Below are 12,975 nucleotides of genomic sequence, written 5' to 3'. Positions count from 1 at the left end.
GTACATAGGTACCTCGTTATGGGATATGTTAATGTTTAAGAAGGCGGGGAAAACTGTGCAACAGCAATAGCAGCTGGAGAGAGAAGTGAGAAGAACAACTCTGCAGACACTCAGGTCTGCGCAGGAGGCCATGAGGTGCTCCAGGCACTGGAGCAGAGATTTTCCAGCAGCCTGTGGTGAAGCCCACGGTGTGAGGTAGGCTGTCCACCCTCAGGCCGTGGAGGCCCACAGTGGAGCAGATCCCCACCTGCAGCCGGAGAGGGCCCCCCACCAGAGCAGAGGGATGCTCGAAGGAGGCTGTGACCCATGGGCAGCCCACGCTGGAGTGGGCTCCTGGCAGGACCTGTGGTCCCGTGGAGAGAGGAACCCGGGCTGGAGCAGGTTTGCTGGCAGGACTTGTGAAACCGTGGGGACCCACACTGGAGCAGGCTGTGCCTGAGGGGCTGCACCCCATGGAAAGGACGCACGCTGGAGCAGTTTTGTGGGAAAGGACTCAAGCTGGAGCAATTCATGACTGACTGTCTCCCACTGGAGGGACATCATGCTGGAGCAGGGGCAGGGTGTGAGGAGCCCTTCCCCTGTGGAGGAAGGAGTGGCGGAGGCAGTGTGTGATGAACTGACCACAGCCCCTGTTCCCCATCCCCCTGCGCTGCTGGTGGGAAGGAGGGAGAGAAATTGGGAGTGAAGCTGAGCTCAGGAAGAAGGGAAGGGGGTAGGGGGAAGGTGTTTTTGGGATGTGTTTTTATTTCTTATTATCCTATTCTAATTTGAATAGTAATAAATTAAGCTAACTTCCCCAAGCTGAGTCTGTTTTGCCCATGATGATAATTGGTGAGCGATTTCTCCCTGTCTTTAATATGCCTCATGAACCTTTTGTTATATTTTCTCTCCCCTGTCCAGCCGAGGAGGGGAAGTGATAGAGCAGCTTTGCGGGGCACCTGATGTCCACTCAGGGTCAATCCACTGCAGCACTGTAAGGGTGTGCACGTGTATGCACATGCTTTCTGTTAATAGCTGCTCAGCCTCACTGCTGGCTGAGCCTGGGTGCAGCAGCCTCACCTCTCTTGGGCTGCTGGATCCAGCCTTCCCTACAGGGAGCAAAGATGACTTTTTCACTAGTGAGCCAGTTCCAACAGTCTGGCAGAAGCAGACAGGGGAGGCTGGAGCATCAGCACTAGCCCCCTCCATGCTGCAGCTTGAGGTTGCTGTGCTGGTCTCCTTCCAGCTCTGTGCAGCAACCACTACAGGTACAGCCTCAGGACAGACAGAGATGGCCTGAGTATGACATCTCGGTGAGGTGGCAGGTGGAGGTGGCGAATGGAAAAGCAGAACCCCTTGTTGGATGCGTGCTTCCTCTAGGAACTGCAAATTAAGCTTTGCTGCCTGAGCACTAACCTGTCTGCCAATGCAGGCAGCGAGGAAAGGCGTGGAGTAAAGCCACATCATCACACGGAGATGCGTGGTGTGATGGTGACCTCTGATGGTAAAGGAAATACTGCTACAGAAAATCAACCTGTGTCACCATCTGGCCCCCTGAGGTGCCAAACCCCGGGTGTCCAGACATGTGGTGAGCATGCAAGGGTCTGAGGGGAGAGGCCAGACCAGTCTTGCTACTCCTTCTCCTCCTGCTACGCATCAAGAACTGTTCCCCTGCCCCAGGTCCCCACTAAGCAGGACGTAGCTGGTGAGGCTGCTGGGGAGATATGAGCCACAGCAAAAGGGAGCAAAGGGGATTGGGGAGCTGGGTAGAAGCACAACACTGCTGTGAAGTGGGAGGCTTCCAGCTCAAGGTGCCCTAAGGACTCAGCTGTTCATGTGGTTGGCGCCGTCTCTTTGCCCTGTGTCTCTCTGGGCCCCGTTGTGCCTTTTCACTGTGCCCACTGCAATGCTCAGGTGAGAGGAGGGCATGAGGCTTCCTCTCCTGGAACTGTTACGCTGTGTTTTAGCAGCTCTGTGTGGATTTACGTTGCTGGACTGTCTGCTCTGGTATCGTTTTGCTCCTTTTAATCACCCAGTTTACACAACCCCCAGGATACCCTGTAGGCCTGAACACTGCCTCATTATTTGCTGCTTGCTCTGCAGAGAAATAACATCTCTCCCCCAGTCCTATTGCCATCTAAGGGTGTCACTCTCCCCAGCAGTACTATACCAAATGTACCCCTGCACAAGAACCTGTGCAGCCTCCTACGTTGTTCCTAGAAGAGGTCAGTGCGATGTGGTTTTAAAATTTTTCCCCTGCTTAAGCTCCTTGTAATTTGGCTTTCCCTTTGGATTAGCCATCCAGTTGACAGCTCTGCTACAGCACGGTGTTAGCAGGACTAGGTGTAGATTCCGTTTTGGAATCTCATTCAACGAAGTTATCTGTGCCAGAGAGTCTTCCCTCTTGTACAGTTGCCAAGAGTCCTGCTGGAAAGGTGTGACTGACACTGCTGGCTTGCCTGGCCCGAAGTAGCTGCCGTTAGCTGCAATACATGCCAGAGCTTCTGGCTGGAATTAGTTGAAAGGAAAAGACTTCAGATTTGATAAAGTCAAGAGGCAGAGCTCTAACCGTGGTAGACTTTTTCTCTCTGCGGGGAGACACGGACAATATTACATGGCTCAGAACTGAGGAGAGAGGATGAATGGACACAAGACCATGCCACCTCTGGGTGTCTGTTACTGTAGCCCTACTGAGTGAGCAATGGGCACTGATCTTGCAGTGCAGCTGCCTCAGACACCACCTATGATAGCTGCATTCATCGGTGCACCATCTGACTAGACAAACTTACTGGAAACTTGCAGAACGCTATGTAACAGCCCTTGTCATCTCTTCTGACCTTCACACTGACGTGCGGAATCGAACTCTACCGCTCGAGTTATAAAGCAGGTATGTTTATTGCGGCGCTGAGTGCAAGGGGGGTCGCTCCTCCTCACTTGCACACCGTTTCAACAAGCAGCCCGATATTTATTATACAAAGTCAGGCATATACAGAAAGGTTTCCGAACATTCGGAATCCCCCTCTGGCGCCTCTTCAAGATGTATTTTCCAACTCCTTGGGCAGTTCCCTGAAGTTCCTGTTTATCTTTGCATACAGTAATTATGCAGACATTAATGCTTGGTCCTTCCTTATTGTCCACTCTGAACACTCAAGCTAATACGTGCCCACGGGGCTGGTTTTAATCTGTATCACCACGATCCCCCGCCGGGGGATCCATCCTCTTTGGGGTGGGGGCCGTTTGAGTAGGCCGTCGCTGATCTATTACTACCACAATTATTTTCCCCTGGTTTGTTTTCTTTTAGCAGTTAGCATGCCCTAGTCAGAAGGCTCCTTATTGACATTCTTGTGGAGCTCATCTCCATCGGTGCTAACTGTCCCTTCGCCGAGCGCTGAGCTCCTGCCCTTCGCTCTTTCTCAGGTGCTGATGTTTCTGTTATCTGTGCAGCTTCTGCCTGCTGCAGAGTTTTATGTTTTTTTCACTATATAAACACCAGAGGCTGCAGATCCAGGCTGGAAAACAGGAAATAAAGATGAAAGCTGTTCACTAGTGACTGTCCCAAAAGAAAACAGCCTGTGGACAGAAATGGCAGACCAAGTCTCACAGGCAATGCTGCATGGGCAGTCCTGTTTGGGAGCTTCTGCCAGAGCATTCTCGTTTGAAGGAGACCTGCCTTGCATTACATCAACCAGCCTAAGCTGGTCTAACTCACCCTTTGCCCTGGTTAAGGCTGGGTTAGATACCGGTATCTTCTCGTGTGCCTGTGCAGCACTGCCTGCAGCAGATGCATCGGTCCTGGACTCAGTGTACATATGGTCTTTAGTCACACTATCCGGTCTTTAGACCAGCAGAATTGAAAGCAGTAAGTATGGATGCTCCAGCTGCAAGGCACTGGGAAGCCAACACACTGAGCATTAGATGCCAGCAGCAAGGGCCACGCACACTATTAGTGTGCTCACGCACTAGGAGAGATGGCATTACCCTCTACACCAGGCCTGAGATGCTGGATGGCATCAGTGGGGTGGGTGGGAACTGTCCCTTCAGCTTCAATTGGCAGTCACATTAATTTGCTTTTTGGCCTGGTTTGATGAAGCCCCAAAAATGTACCTTTGTACAGTCTGATTGCTGTGCGGAGTCTGTAGAGAGACACTATGGAATGGCAGGCTGAAATGTATTGGCCAGAAAAAGAGAAAGTGTTTTTGTTTGAACAAAGGCAAATGCTGTCATTAGTGTACGTATCAATATGGATTCTTTTGGTGGGGTGAAATGGTCAACTTGGTAGCTAGCACCAAGGCTCCAGCACTATCTACTTTGCCTCCCTTTAGCGCTTCTGCAAGGCTTCCCCTGGGCCTCTAAACCGCCTTTGATACATATGCAACAGCAATAAACGTCCTGGTACAGCTCTAGAGGTGGAGGTTTCTGGCACTTCTCTGAATCTTACTGGTAGATGCCGAAGGAACCAGGGCAGGCGAATGCTGTCCTTTCAGCTGGCTGATAAGCTGTTTCCACCATGCGGGAGCAGCCCTGGAGAGACACAGCAGAACAGTGTATAGAAGGCCACTTCACAAAACATCTCCATCAAGGAGGATCAAGCCATCTTGGCGAGTTCTCCCATCTGCCCCAGCCCCAACCTGTCTGAAGTCTCAAAAAGGGCAGGCGGGACAGGTTTAATTTCTGAGCACTATTTACTGCCTGCCTTCTGCACTAGCCCAGTCTTACCCCAGAGCCAGTGCCAGCACTTCATGGGATGGGGAGGACCCCTGGGGCAAGAAGTCTGAGTTCTCACTAGTGTGCTGGCCTTGCCCCAGAAAGACCCCACTGCTTGTCCCCAGTTACCTGTGAAGTTTGGCCTTTCCTCTCGCATCACTACTCCTTAATCACTTGGGAGATCCAGCTGTCCCTTGTGGCATCATCTGCAGCTTTTGTCAGCTTTCCATACTGTCACCTGCGATACGCAGCCATGTCATGCAGTTGCCCATGTTCTGTTCAAAGACCTTAGCCTCTAGCCAGCGTTCGGTCAGTGTCTAGTCGTCTGATACAGATTTAAAACCAGCCCCGTGGGCACGTATTAGCTTGACATGTTTAGAGTGGGCAGTAAGGAAGGGCTCATCGTTAGCCAGCAGATGCGTTACACTTGAACAAAAGGTTAGATGATGGAAGACACGTGAAGAACTCTAGTAGGTAACAGAAACTAAACAACAGGCTGCTAATGTATGCAAAGGTAAGCAGGAACTTTAGGCAACTGCCCAAGAAGGTGAAAAGTACATCTTGAAGAGGTGCCAGAGGGAGGAGATTATGATAATGAATTTTTGGAAACCTTATGTATATGCGTAACTTTGTACAATAAATATCAGCCAGCTTGTTGAAACAGTGTGCAAGTGAGGAGGAGCAACCCCCCTTGCACCCAGCACTGCAATAAATATCCCCGCTTTATAACTCTCCTCGAGTTGTAGAGTTGAATTCCGCATGTCATGTCTGCCTGTAGCCCCAGTAAATGAAAGCTAAAATTTTCATGCAATTACAGAGCTGAGTAAAACTAAGAACATAATATGAGCTGTCAAAATCGTGCAGTTTGGAGGTTTGAGGGAATTCTAGAAAATTGACACAAACATTTCAAGGGCAGCTCGGGAAGTTGTTCATGCTGCTGTCAAAACCCAAAGCCAATGTCTTCTGTTCCTTGCCAGTCACTCCACATCTGAAGTCTCCTCCCTATCCAATGTGGGTTTCTCCCAAAGGAAATGTTTCTCATCCCCCCATTTTACAAAAGGACAAGGAGTATAGGGTGGCCCCAGTGAAACAACTCTCCAGTCAATGCCCTGGCAGAGTTCTCATTCACGTTGCTCCTTAACAGCATTTTTTTGTCTTTTCCTTGCTCCAGTCTCTCCAATACTGTGTCATGTTTGATTCAGCTATGCCCAGAATTGCCCAAGTTCCTTTATATTCTCCAGAGCAACATCTGGGAAAGCAGCATCACTTCTGCTTTTCAAATACAAAACAAGACTGGGAAGACCAACAGTCTTGAAATGTAGGATGAAACTCCTTGCTCTTCTGCTAACATGGGCTGGGGACCTGCCAATCCGTTTCTGCTAGCAAAGACCAAAGAAATCCAACATTCAGAATGAAACCACAAGTAAATCAATAGATTACCTGGAAACCAGCAGAACAAAGCTAGTTTATATCAGCTGCAGATCTGGGCAGCTCTGTTGTGTTTTTCTCCTGGACCTTGCTGTAATGCTCTCAGGAGGGCAGTTTTACAACTTTTTTTGACCAGAAGAGTTTGACCCTTCATTTGCGCTGGGAATTGGTATTGAATGTCCTGCAAATGTGCTCAGAATAGGGTGATTCAGGAACACTTTCCCTTGGCCATCCTTCGCAAAGTCAGGGTGGGCCCTTGAGGTACCACAGAAAAGCAGGAAAGCTCCCCCAGCTAATGGGAGATGCAATTAGCCCCTGTTAATCACTGGCACAATGAAAGCAGCTGCTCTGTAATTAGCTTTGCCTCAGGTCATAGGCAGCTTAGCTGAGACAAATCTGGGTTTTTGAATTATCTACCTACTGCCTATCAAGCAAGCAGGCAGAGCAGGGTGGGCTGTGGAACACAGATGTCTTGTGGGGGTGATGGGGAGAGCCACAAGCCTCTGCCTGCTTGTTTGATCCACTCCAGGCACCAGTAGTGCCCGTGCCCATCTCTGAAGGTGTTCCCAGCATCTGAGGAGAGCTGCTGAAAGCATTGCTGCCTGCCACAGGCTGGAAATCGTTGGCTGAAGCCTGTATGTGTGGATGGAGCTCAAGAGTGAGACTTGACGGCTGTGTACACAGTTATCTGGGTGGGCCTGGTCTCAGGCCTGAACCAGCTCCTCTCCCTAAAAAAGGGCACAATTCCAGTTAGCATTCATAGTCATCCAGTATCTTAACTGAAATTCATACACAGCCCACCTTCCTGTGACATCCAACTCCTGGAGCGGGGGCTTTGGGGTTGGCCAGAGGCCTCTCCAAAGCCAAGAGCCCTGGTCTTCTCAGTCTTTCTGTACCTGTTATTAAGTATTACTGGCCTCCGACGGTCTCCCGGGACTTGTTTGGGAATGGGGGTTGCATTTACAAAAGGCAAAAAAAGATCTTGCACGGTGGGGCTCTGTGCTGGAGTGAAGGCTCTTGTGTTCTAAACAAAGCAGAACAGCTAAGTCAGTTACTGCAGATCAGCAGCGGTACAAAAGACAATGGTGCGTAATTCAGGAGACGGTGTGTGAGTCAGGAAAGCTGGCAGAGCTAGAAGCAGGTTGACTCACAGCCAGATAAATTCTTCACTTCAGTTAGAGAAAAACAGGTATCTATTAAGTCGCACTGTAAACAGGTTACTTAGAAGGCACCAGGAATAGGTCAGAGGGGCCAGCAAGGCAACTGCTTCTCCTGCTTGGTGCAGCTATAACCCTCTCTTCCCAGCGATCGAGAACATTGAGACTAGTCTGTTCTTCAGGATCGTGTTCTCCTGCACAACTCACACGGTAGTACCACACAAACGGGGAAGCCAGTGGGGTTCGCAGCAGCAGATGTGATGGCATGGCCAGAGGCGCTGAGTTTGAGGCTGCTGTGCTGACATGCTTTGAACCATCACGATGTGCAACCCACAAAAGCGGGCTCTGTTTCATCTGTGTCCGTCTCTCCTAAGCAGCCCTATGATGCATCCCCATTCCCAGACAAGTGTCTAGCACCCATCGCTTAGATTAACTGCAGCTTCTCAGGACCACCATTAGTCACAGAGGTTGTCACTTACAGACGTTCCAAGCGCTATTACCTGCAACAGACTTGACAGGCATTGGACAGTCTCTCTGTGCTTTACTCTGTAGGGTTGTCCTAAGTCTGCTCACTGCCCTCTGCCTTCTAAGGGCAAGCACTGGGCTGAGGAGTGGCCTGGGTTTGCCTGGGACAGAGTTAAGTTTCTTCTTAGTAGCTGCTGCAGTGCCGTGTTTCGGATTTGCTGTGAGAACAATGTTAACAGCATTGTGTTTGATCGTTTCTAGGTAATATTATACTAAGTCAAGGACCTTTCCCGTTTCTCGGGCCCGACCAGCGACAAGGCTGGAGGGGCACAAGAAATTGGGAGGGGACACAGCCAGGACAGCTGATCAGAACTAGCCAAAGGGATATTCCATACCATGGGACATCATGCAGAGTATATATAAACTGGGGCAAGAAGGAGGCAGGGGGGAACATTCGGCATTATGGCGTTTGTCTTCCCAAGTAGCCGTTATTGCATGACGGAACACTGCTGTCCTGGGGACAGCTGACCACCCACCTGCCCATGGGAAGTGGTGAATGAATTCTTTGTTTTGCTTTGCTTGTGTGCGAGGCTTTCGCTTTCCCTATTAAACTGTCTTTATCTCAGCCTACGAGTTTTTCTCTCTTTTACTCTTCCGATCCTCTCCCCCATCCCACCGTGGGGACAGGGAGCAAGCAGCTGCGTGGGGCTTGGTTGCTGGCCGGGGTTAAACCACGCCAGGAGGGAAGCTCCCGGTGGCCCGCATGACTCCTCCAGCACAGCTACACTTAACCAGAACTGCTCCGTGCACTCACCTGCAAAAGGCTCCCCGAGCTCACACCCACGGACCGGGCAGCTTCCAGGCTGGCGGCACAGCTACCCACCGCAGACCCAGCTCTGCCTGCTCCGGTAGACCAGGCAGCCGCCCGGCCGGGCGGGAGCGGGGAGGCCGCGCTGCTGCAGGCGGGACCGGAGGAACTCCGCCCGCAGGGCCCCGGAACTCCCTACCCCGCCGCCGGCCAGCATAGCCAGGACGAGCACCCCCGGCAGCGGCCGGCCGCGAACCGCGGCCCCCGCCGCAGGCCCGCCCAGCCGCCGGGCCAGGCCGCCGCCGCGTCCCCTGGGGGGCAGGCCTCCGTCCAGCCGCGGGACACCGCCCCGCCCCGCCAACAGAGCGGGCCTCTTCCGCGGGCCGCCTGAGCCCTCCCACCCCGGCAGCGGCGGAACGCGCCCGTTACCGGGACCGCCGAGGCAACGACCGCCAGTGCCGCGCCGCGGGAGCAGCTCCCCCGGCCCCCGGAGGGCGGGGCCTTGGCCGCCCCTCACTGCGGACGCGCCGCCCGCCCCGTCCCCCCCCGCCCCTCTCGCGCCTGCGCCGCGTGCGTCCCGCCGGCGTCCCGCACCGCGCCGGGCGCAGCATGTTCCGCATCGAGGGGCTGGGGCCCAAGATGGACCCGGAGGAGCTGAAGCGGAAGATGCGCCGCGACGTCCTCACCTCGGTCCGCAACTTCCTCATCTACGTTGCGCTGCTGCGGATCAGTAAGTGCTGGGGCGGCGGAGGCCGCAGCAGACGCGATGGCGGCCTGTATCGCCCGCGGCGGCGCGGCCCGGTGGCTGGGTGCTTACCCGGGGCCGCGATGAGGCCCGGCGGCCCGGCAGCGTTCCCGGCTGCCGTTCCTGCTGGTTCCCCCCTGGAATCGTGCTGCCTCGCTCGTTAAAGCAGGCGTGCGGAGAGAGAAGGGACCGCCAGGGAGGTAGAGAGTAGACCTTCGCCCAGCCTCTGAATATTTTAGATGCCGTTTTGTTACAGACTTACTGGGGAATAACTGCTTCTTCGGCGAGGTTCATGCAGTTTTCTTTTCTGCTTGCAGCTCCTTTCATCCTGAAGAAGCTGGACAGCATATGACCACTTCAGACACAATATATGAAAACATGAAATGGACCGGAGCTGCTTTCCCCTTTTTTTTTTTTTTTAATTAAACATTGTGCCAGAGGCAGACATCCATCCAGTACTAAATGGTTCTAAAATGTTTCGCTTAAGCCTATCTGACCTGAGAATGACAGCTTAGGTTGGAGGATGGGGAAGATGTCTGTTGCCCCTGCAGGGCAATTCTGGTCACAGGATACTCCCTAGTAGCATCAAGCTATGACTTGTGATGGAACATTTCTTGTACTGTTTAAAAAAAAACCAAAAAAACAACAAAACAAAACGCTGCCCATCTCCATTTTGTTTGAAGTGTTAAGCGCTGGCAAGTTGCTCTGTTATGCAGCTACCTCTAAACTGCCACATGCTATGGCCATCAACCTTACCGAACTTGTCTGTATGAAAAAGGAAGTCTTCAATGAGTTCAGTTCACAAACAGTTTTATTTTAAATAAATGGAGGAGCAGTTGTGTTACTTAACTTTGGTAGTGCTTTATTTTTAATAACCGTCACTCAAGCTAGAGGTCATCTGGAGTTGTTTCCCTGGCTCTTGTCTTAGGCTTGCTTCTTCTCCGCCTTTAAAATCAACTTGTATTGAGGAAAAGCAAAGGAGAGTGAAAAAGACATGGCAATGATGCATTAATGTGGTTTTGTGGTGGTTTAACCCCAGCCAGCTACTAAGTACCATGCAGCTGCTCAGTCCCTCGCTTTTCCTCCTCCCTGCACCAGTGAGATGGGAAGGAGAATCAGAAAAAAGGTAAAACACGTGGGTTGGGGTAAGAAAGATTTAATAATTGAAGTAAAGGAAACTATAATGACAAGTAATGAAAAGGCAGATAACAAAAAGAGAGGAATAAAATGCGTGAAAAACAAGTGATGCACAATACAGTTACTGACCGCTGCCCAGCCAGTCCCCAAGCAGTGATCGGCCGGCCACTGGCAGACTCTGCCCGGTTTATACACGGAGCATGATGTTCAGTGGTATGGTTTAGCCCTTTGGCCAGTTGGGGTCAGCTGTCCTGGCTGTGCTCCCTCCCGGCTTCTTGTGCACCTCTTCACTGGCACGGTATGGGAAACCGAAGTCTTTGACTTAGGGTAAGGACAACTTGGCTACAACTAAACCATCAGTGTGTTGTCCTTGTACTAAATCTAAACAGAACAGCAGCTACTAGGAAGAAAATTTCTATCCCAGCTAAAACCAGGACAGTCTCCACCCTCGTTCTATACTGTTTGCATCACACCCCGGTCCCACACTTTCCAGTAGATCCCAGGTAACCACCATCACCTTACCTGTCTTTTGATACAAACACACAGGTATCATTCCCTTAGTCTATGGACCATCTCTATAATAAAGTCCATTGAGTTCATTTAGTCCATGATGTTGGGCTCCATCTGTCAAAACAGTCCTGCAACGCAGGAAAGATGCAGGACAGGCACCTGTTGTTCGTTGACCTTCAGCAATCCCACAACAGAAGGGTCTTCGAGAGACTGGGCAAGGTAGGCAGCTGCTTAATTTCCCCTGTCTCCAAGGCAGCTATACCCAAAGCCCACCGGTACCCTTCTGGGTCCTTGAAATACCCTCTCCTGAGAGTCTGTGCCACGGATGCACAGAGCCTCTGGGCCAGTCGCAGCAGGGTGCTTTTGCCACTTCTTCCTAGTCATCTTATTTCAGCCTCCAATCCAGTTGGCTGTTGGGATCCCTGTCACTCCAGAAATATAAAGGGCTTCTGCCCGGTATGGCTTGATGGCATTGGGTTACACTGTGCACTGGTGTCTACTAGAGCTTTATTCTCTTCTGGATCTGATTGTGCCTGGACTTCATCGTAGACTCAAAGAATATCTCTAAGTTGGAAGTGAACCATAAGGACCACCAAGTCCAACTCCTTGGTCCTTACTGGACAACCCAAAACCAAACCACGACTAAAGGTGTTTTTCACATGCTCCTTGAATGCTAACAGGCTTGGTGCCCTGGATACTTCCTTGAGGAACCTTTTCCAGTGACTGTCAGCGAAGAACCTTTTTCTACCATGCAGTCTGAACTTGCCCTGACACAGCTTCATCCCATTGTAACATCTGTGGCTTGCTCCACTTTCTCTGTGTGGATGGTATAACAGGATTAGCCTGCCTGAGCTCTAGGTCTATGGAATTCTTTGGGGTAACAGCTGCTGTGACAATCTGTTTGGTATGATGTGGCACATGTAGCGCCTAACATACCAACAGCAAGCAGTTATTTTCTTATCTACGACCCTTGAATAAAACATAGCGCAGAAGAGTACAAGCACAGTGGAAAAACCCCAGGTTGAAAACACGGGCCCCAAATCTCTGTCCAAGGCAGCACAGGGCTTCGTTGCTGAAGTGCTTGTAAGGATTAACCACATCGCTGCTGCTCCGATGCGCGGTCGCATTGCGTTGCTTTTGCTGCTTTGGGTAAGCTATTACCATGATTAGGAAAGGGTGTAGGTATAGTGCCAAGCACTCATATATGGCTGGAATGTATATATATATATATAGGCACACGTATTTGAACTCCCGGTCTCTTGGTTAACCAGTATGTCCTCTTTAGCTAAAGGAACTGCCTGGACTGGTGTTTCTTCCCTTTTTTTTTTTTTTTTTTTGGTAACCTAGTCTGTAATGTGGATGCAGGAAACAGATCACAGTGGCAGCACTTCATCTTTGTGCCTCTGGCTTTCTGCCATTTCCTGGCATATCACATGTATAAGATTATTTATACAATTTAGTTATTTATCTATACATTTTATAGGCAACACAAGCGAGCAGAGACTGACTTCATCGGCTAGGCCTCCATTCTGTGGGAGAAAAGCGTGCAAGAGCGCAAATCTACAGAGTGGAAAAGAGATTTCAGGAGTTGTTCGTATTTGCACTTTACTGGAACAGACTCACTGTCCTGTTTCATTTGCAGCAGGCCAGCAGTCATAAAGGACTTGTGCTTTTCTCATTTTACTTACCACCTCTGGCTCTCTGCATAATTATTAGCACCAGCTTCTTTGCTTCTAGACCACATCCACTTTTTATTCTTTGTTTTGTGTGCCATAGATTTCTCCTCATTTCTAATTTCAGCTTTGCATGGAAGCACGCTCTGAGCCAGATGCACCACAGTGGTAGAACCAGAGGGCATTATTTCCTAGGAGACAACTCTTAACTTATCCTTTTTGCGTTTTTTACTTCGAGAGAACTCTGCTTTGGATTTCTGCCCTACAGAAGCCAAACCTTTATAACCCAGCAAATGCCACAGCTGTGCTGCATTGCTTTTGCCAGTCCTGGGTGCAACATAACCAGCATCTCCAGGGACAGTAAATTTC

General features: G+C 50.8%; 2 protein-coding genes across 8 annotated transcripts in view; one reads left to right on the top strand and one right to left on the bottom strand.

The window, feature by feature from the left end:
• Positions 1-8,958, bottom strand: part of LOC121080366 (FERM and PDZ domain-containing protein 1-like) — a 62,802-nt gene extending 53,844 nt beyond the window's left edge. For all 7 annotated transcript variants that reach the window (XM_040578321.1, XM_040578318.1, XM_040578317.1 and 4 more), the window contains exon 1: positions 8,548-8,958. The gene's annotated coding sequence lies outside the window, so the exon portion shown is untranslated. The remainder of the gene's footprint in view (positions 1-8,547) is intronic.
• A 126-nt stretch (positions 8,959-9,084) lies between these two features.
• On the top strand, positions 9,085-10,135 carry LOC121080380 (mitochondrial import receptor subunit TOM5 homolog). The gene is made up of 2 exons (XM_040578372.1): positions 9,085-9,271; positions 9,604-10,135. Exons 1-2 carry the CDS (start codon positions 9,151-9,153, stop codon positions 9,636-9,638), a joined length of 156 nt encoding a protein of 51 aa, XP_040434306.1. The 5' UTR covers positions 9,085-9,150; the 3' UTR covers positions 9,639-10,135.
• The last annotated feature ends 2,840 nt before the right edge of the window (positions 10,136-12,975 follow it).

The sequence above is a fragment of the Falco naumanni genome, chromosome W, assembly GCF_017639655.2.
Source record: "Falco naumanni isolate bFalNau1 chromosome W, bFalNau1.pat, whole genome shotgun sequence".
Classification (NCBI taxonomy): Eukaryota; Metazoa; Chordata; class Aves; order Falconiformes; family Falconidae; genus Falco; species Falco naumanni.
The sequence above is the reverse complement of the archived record's forward strand: the minus strand, read 5'-3'. Positions and strand labels throughout refer to the sequence as shown.

Bases quoted from the DNA above. Each gene is read 5' to 3' on its own strand.
- LOC121080380 (XM_040578372.1), top strand. From the start codon at position 9,151: ATGTTCCGCATCGAGGGGCTGGGGCCCAAGATGGACCCGGAGGAGCTG. The intron at 9,272-9,603 runs GTAAGTGCTGGG...TTCTGCTTGCAG, and splicing joins CGTTGCGCTGCTGCGGATCA to CTCCTTTCATCCTGAAGAAG.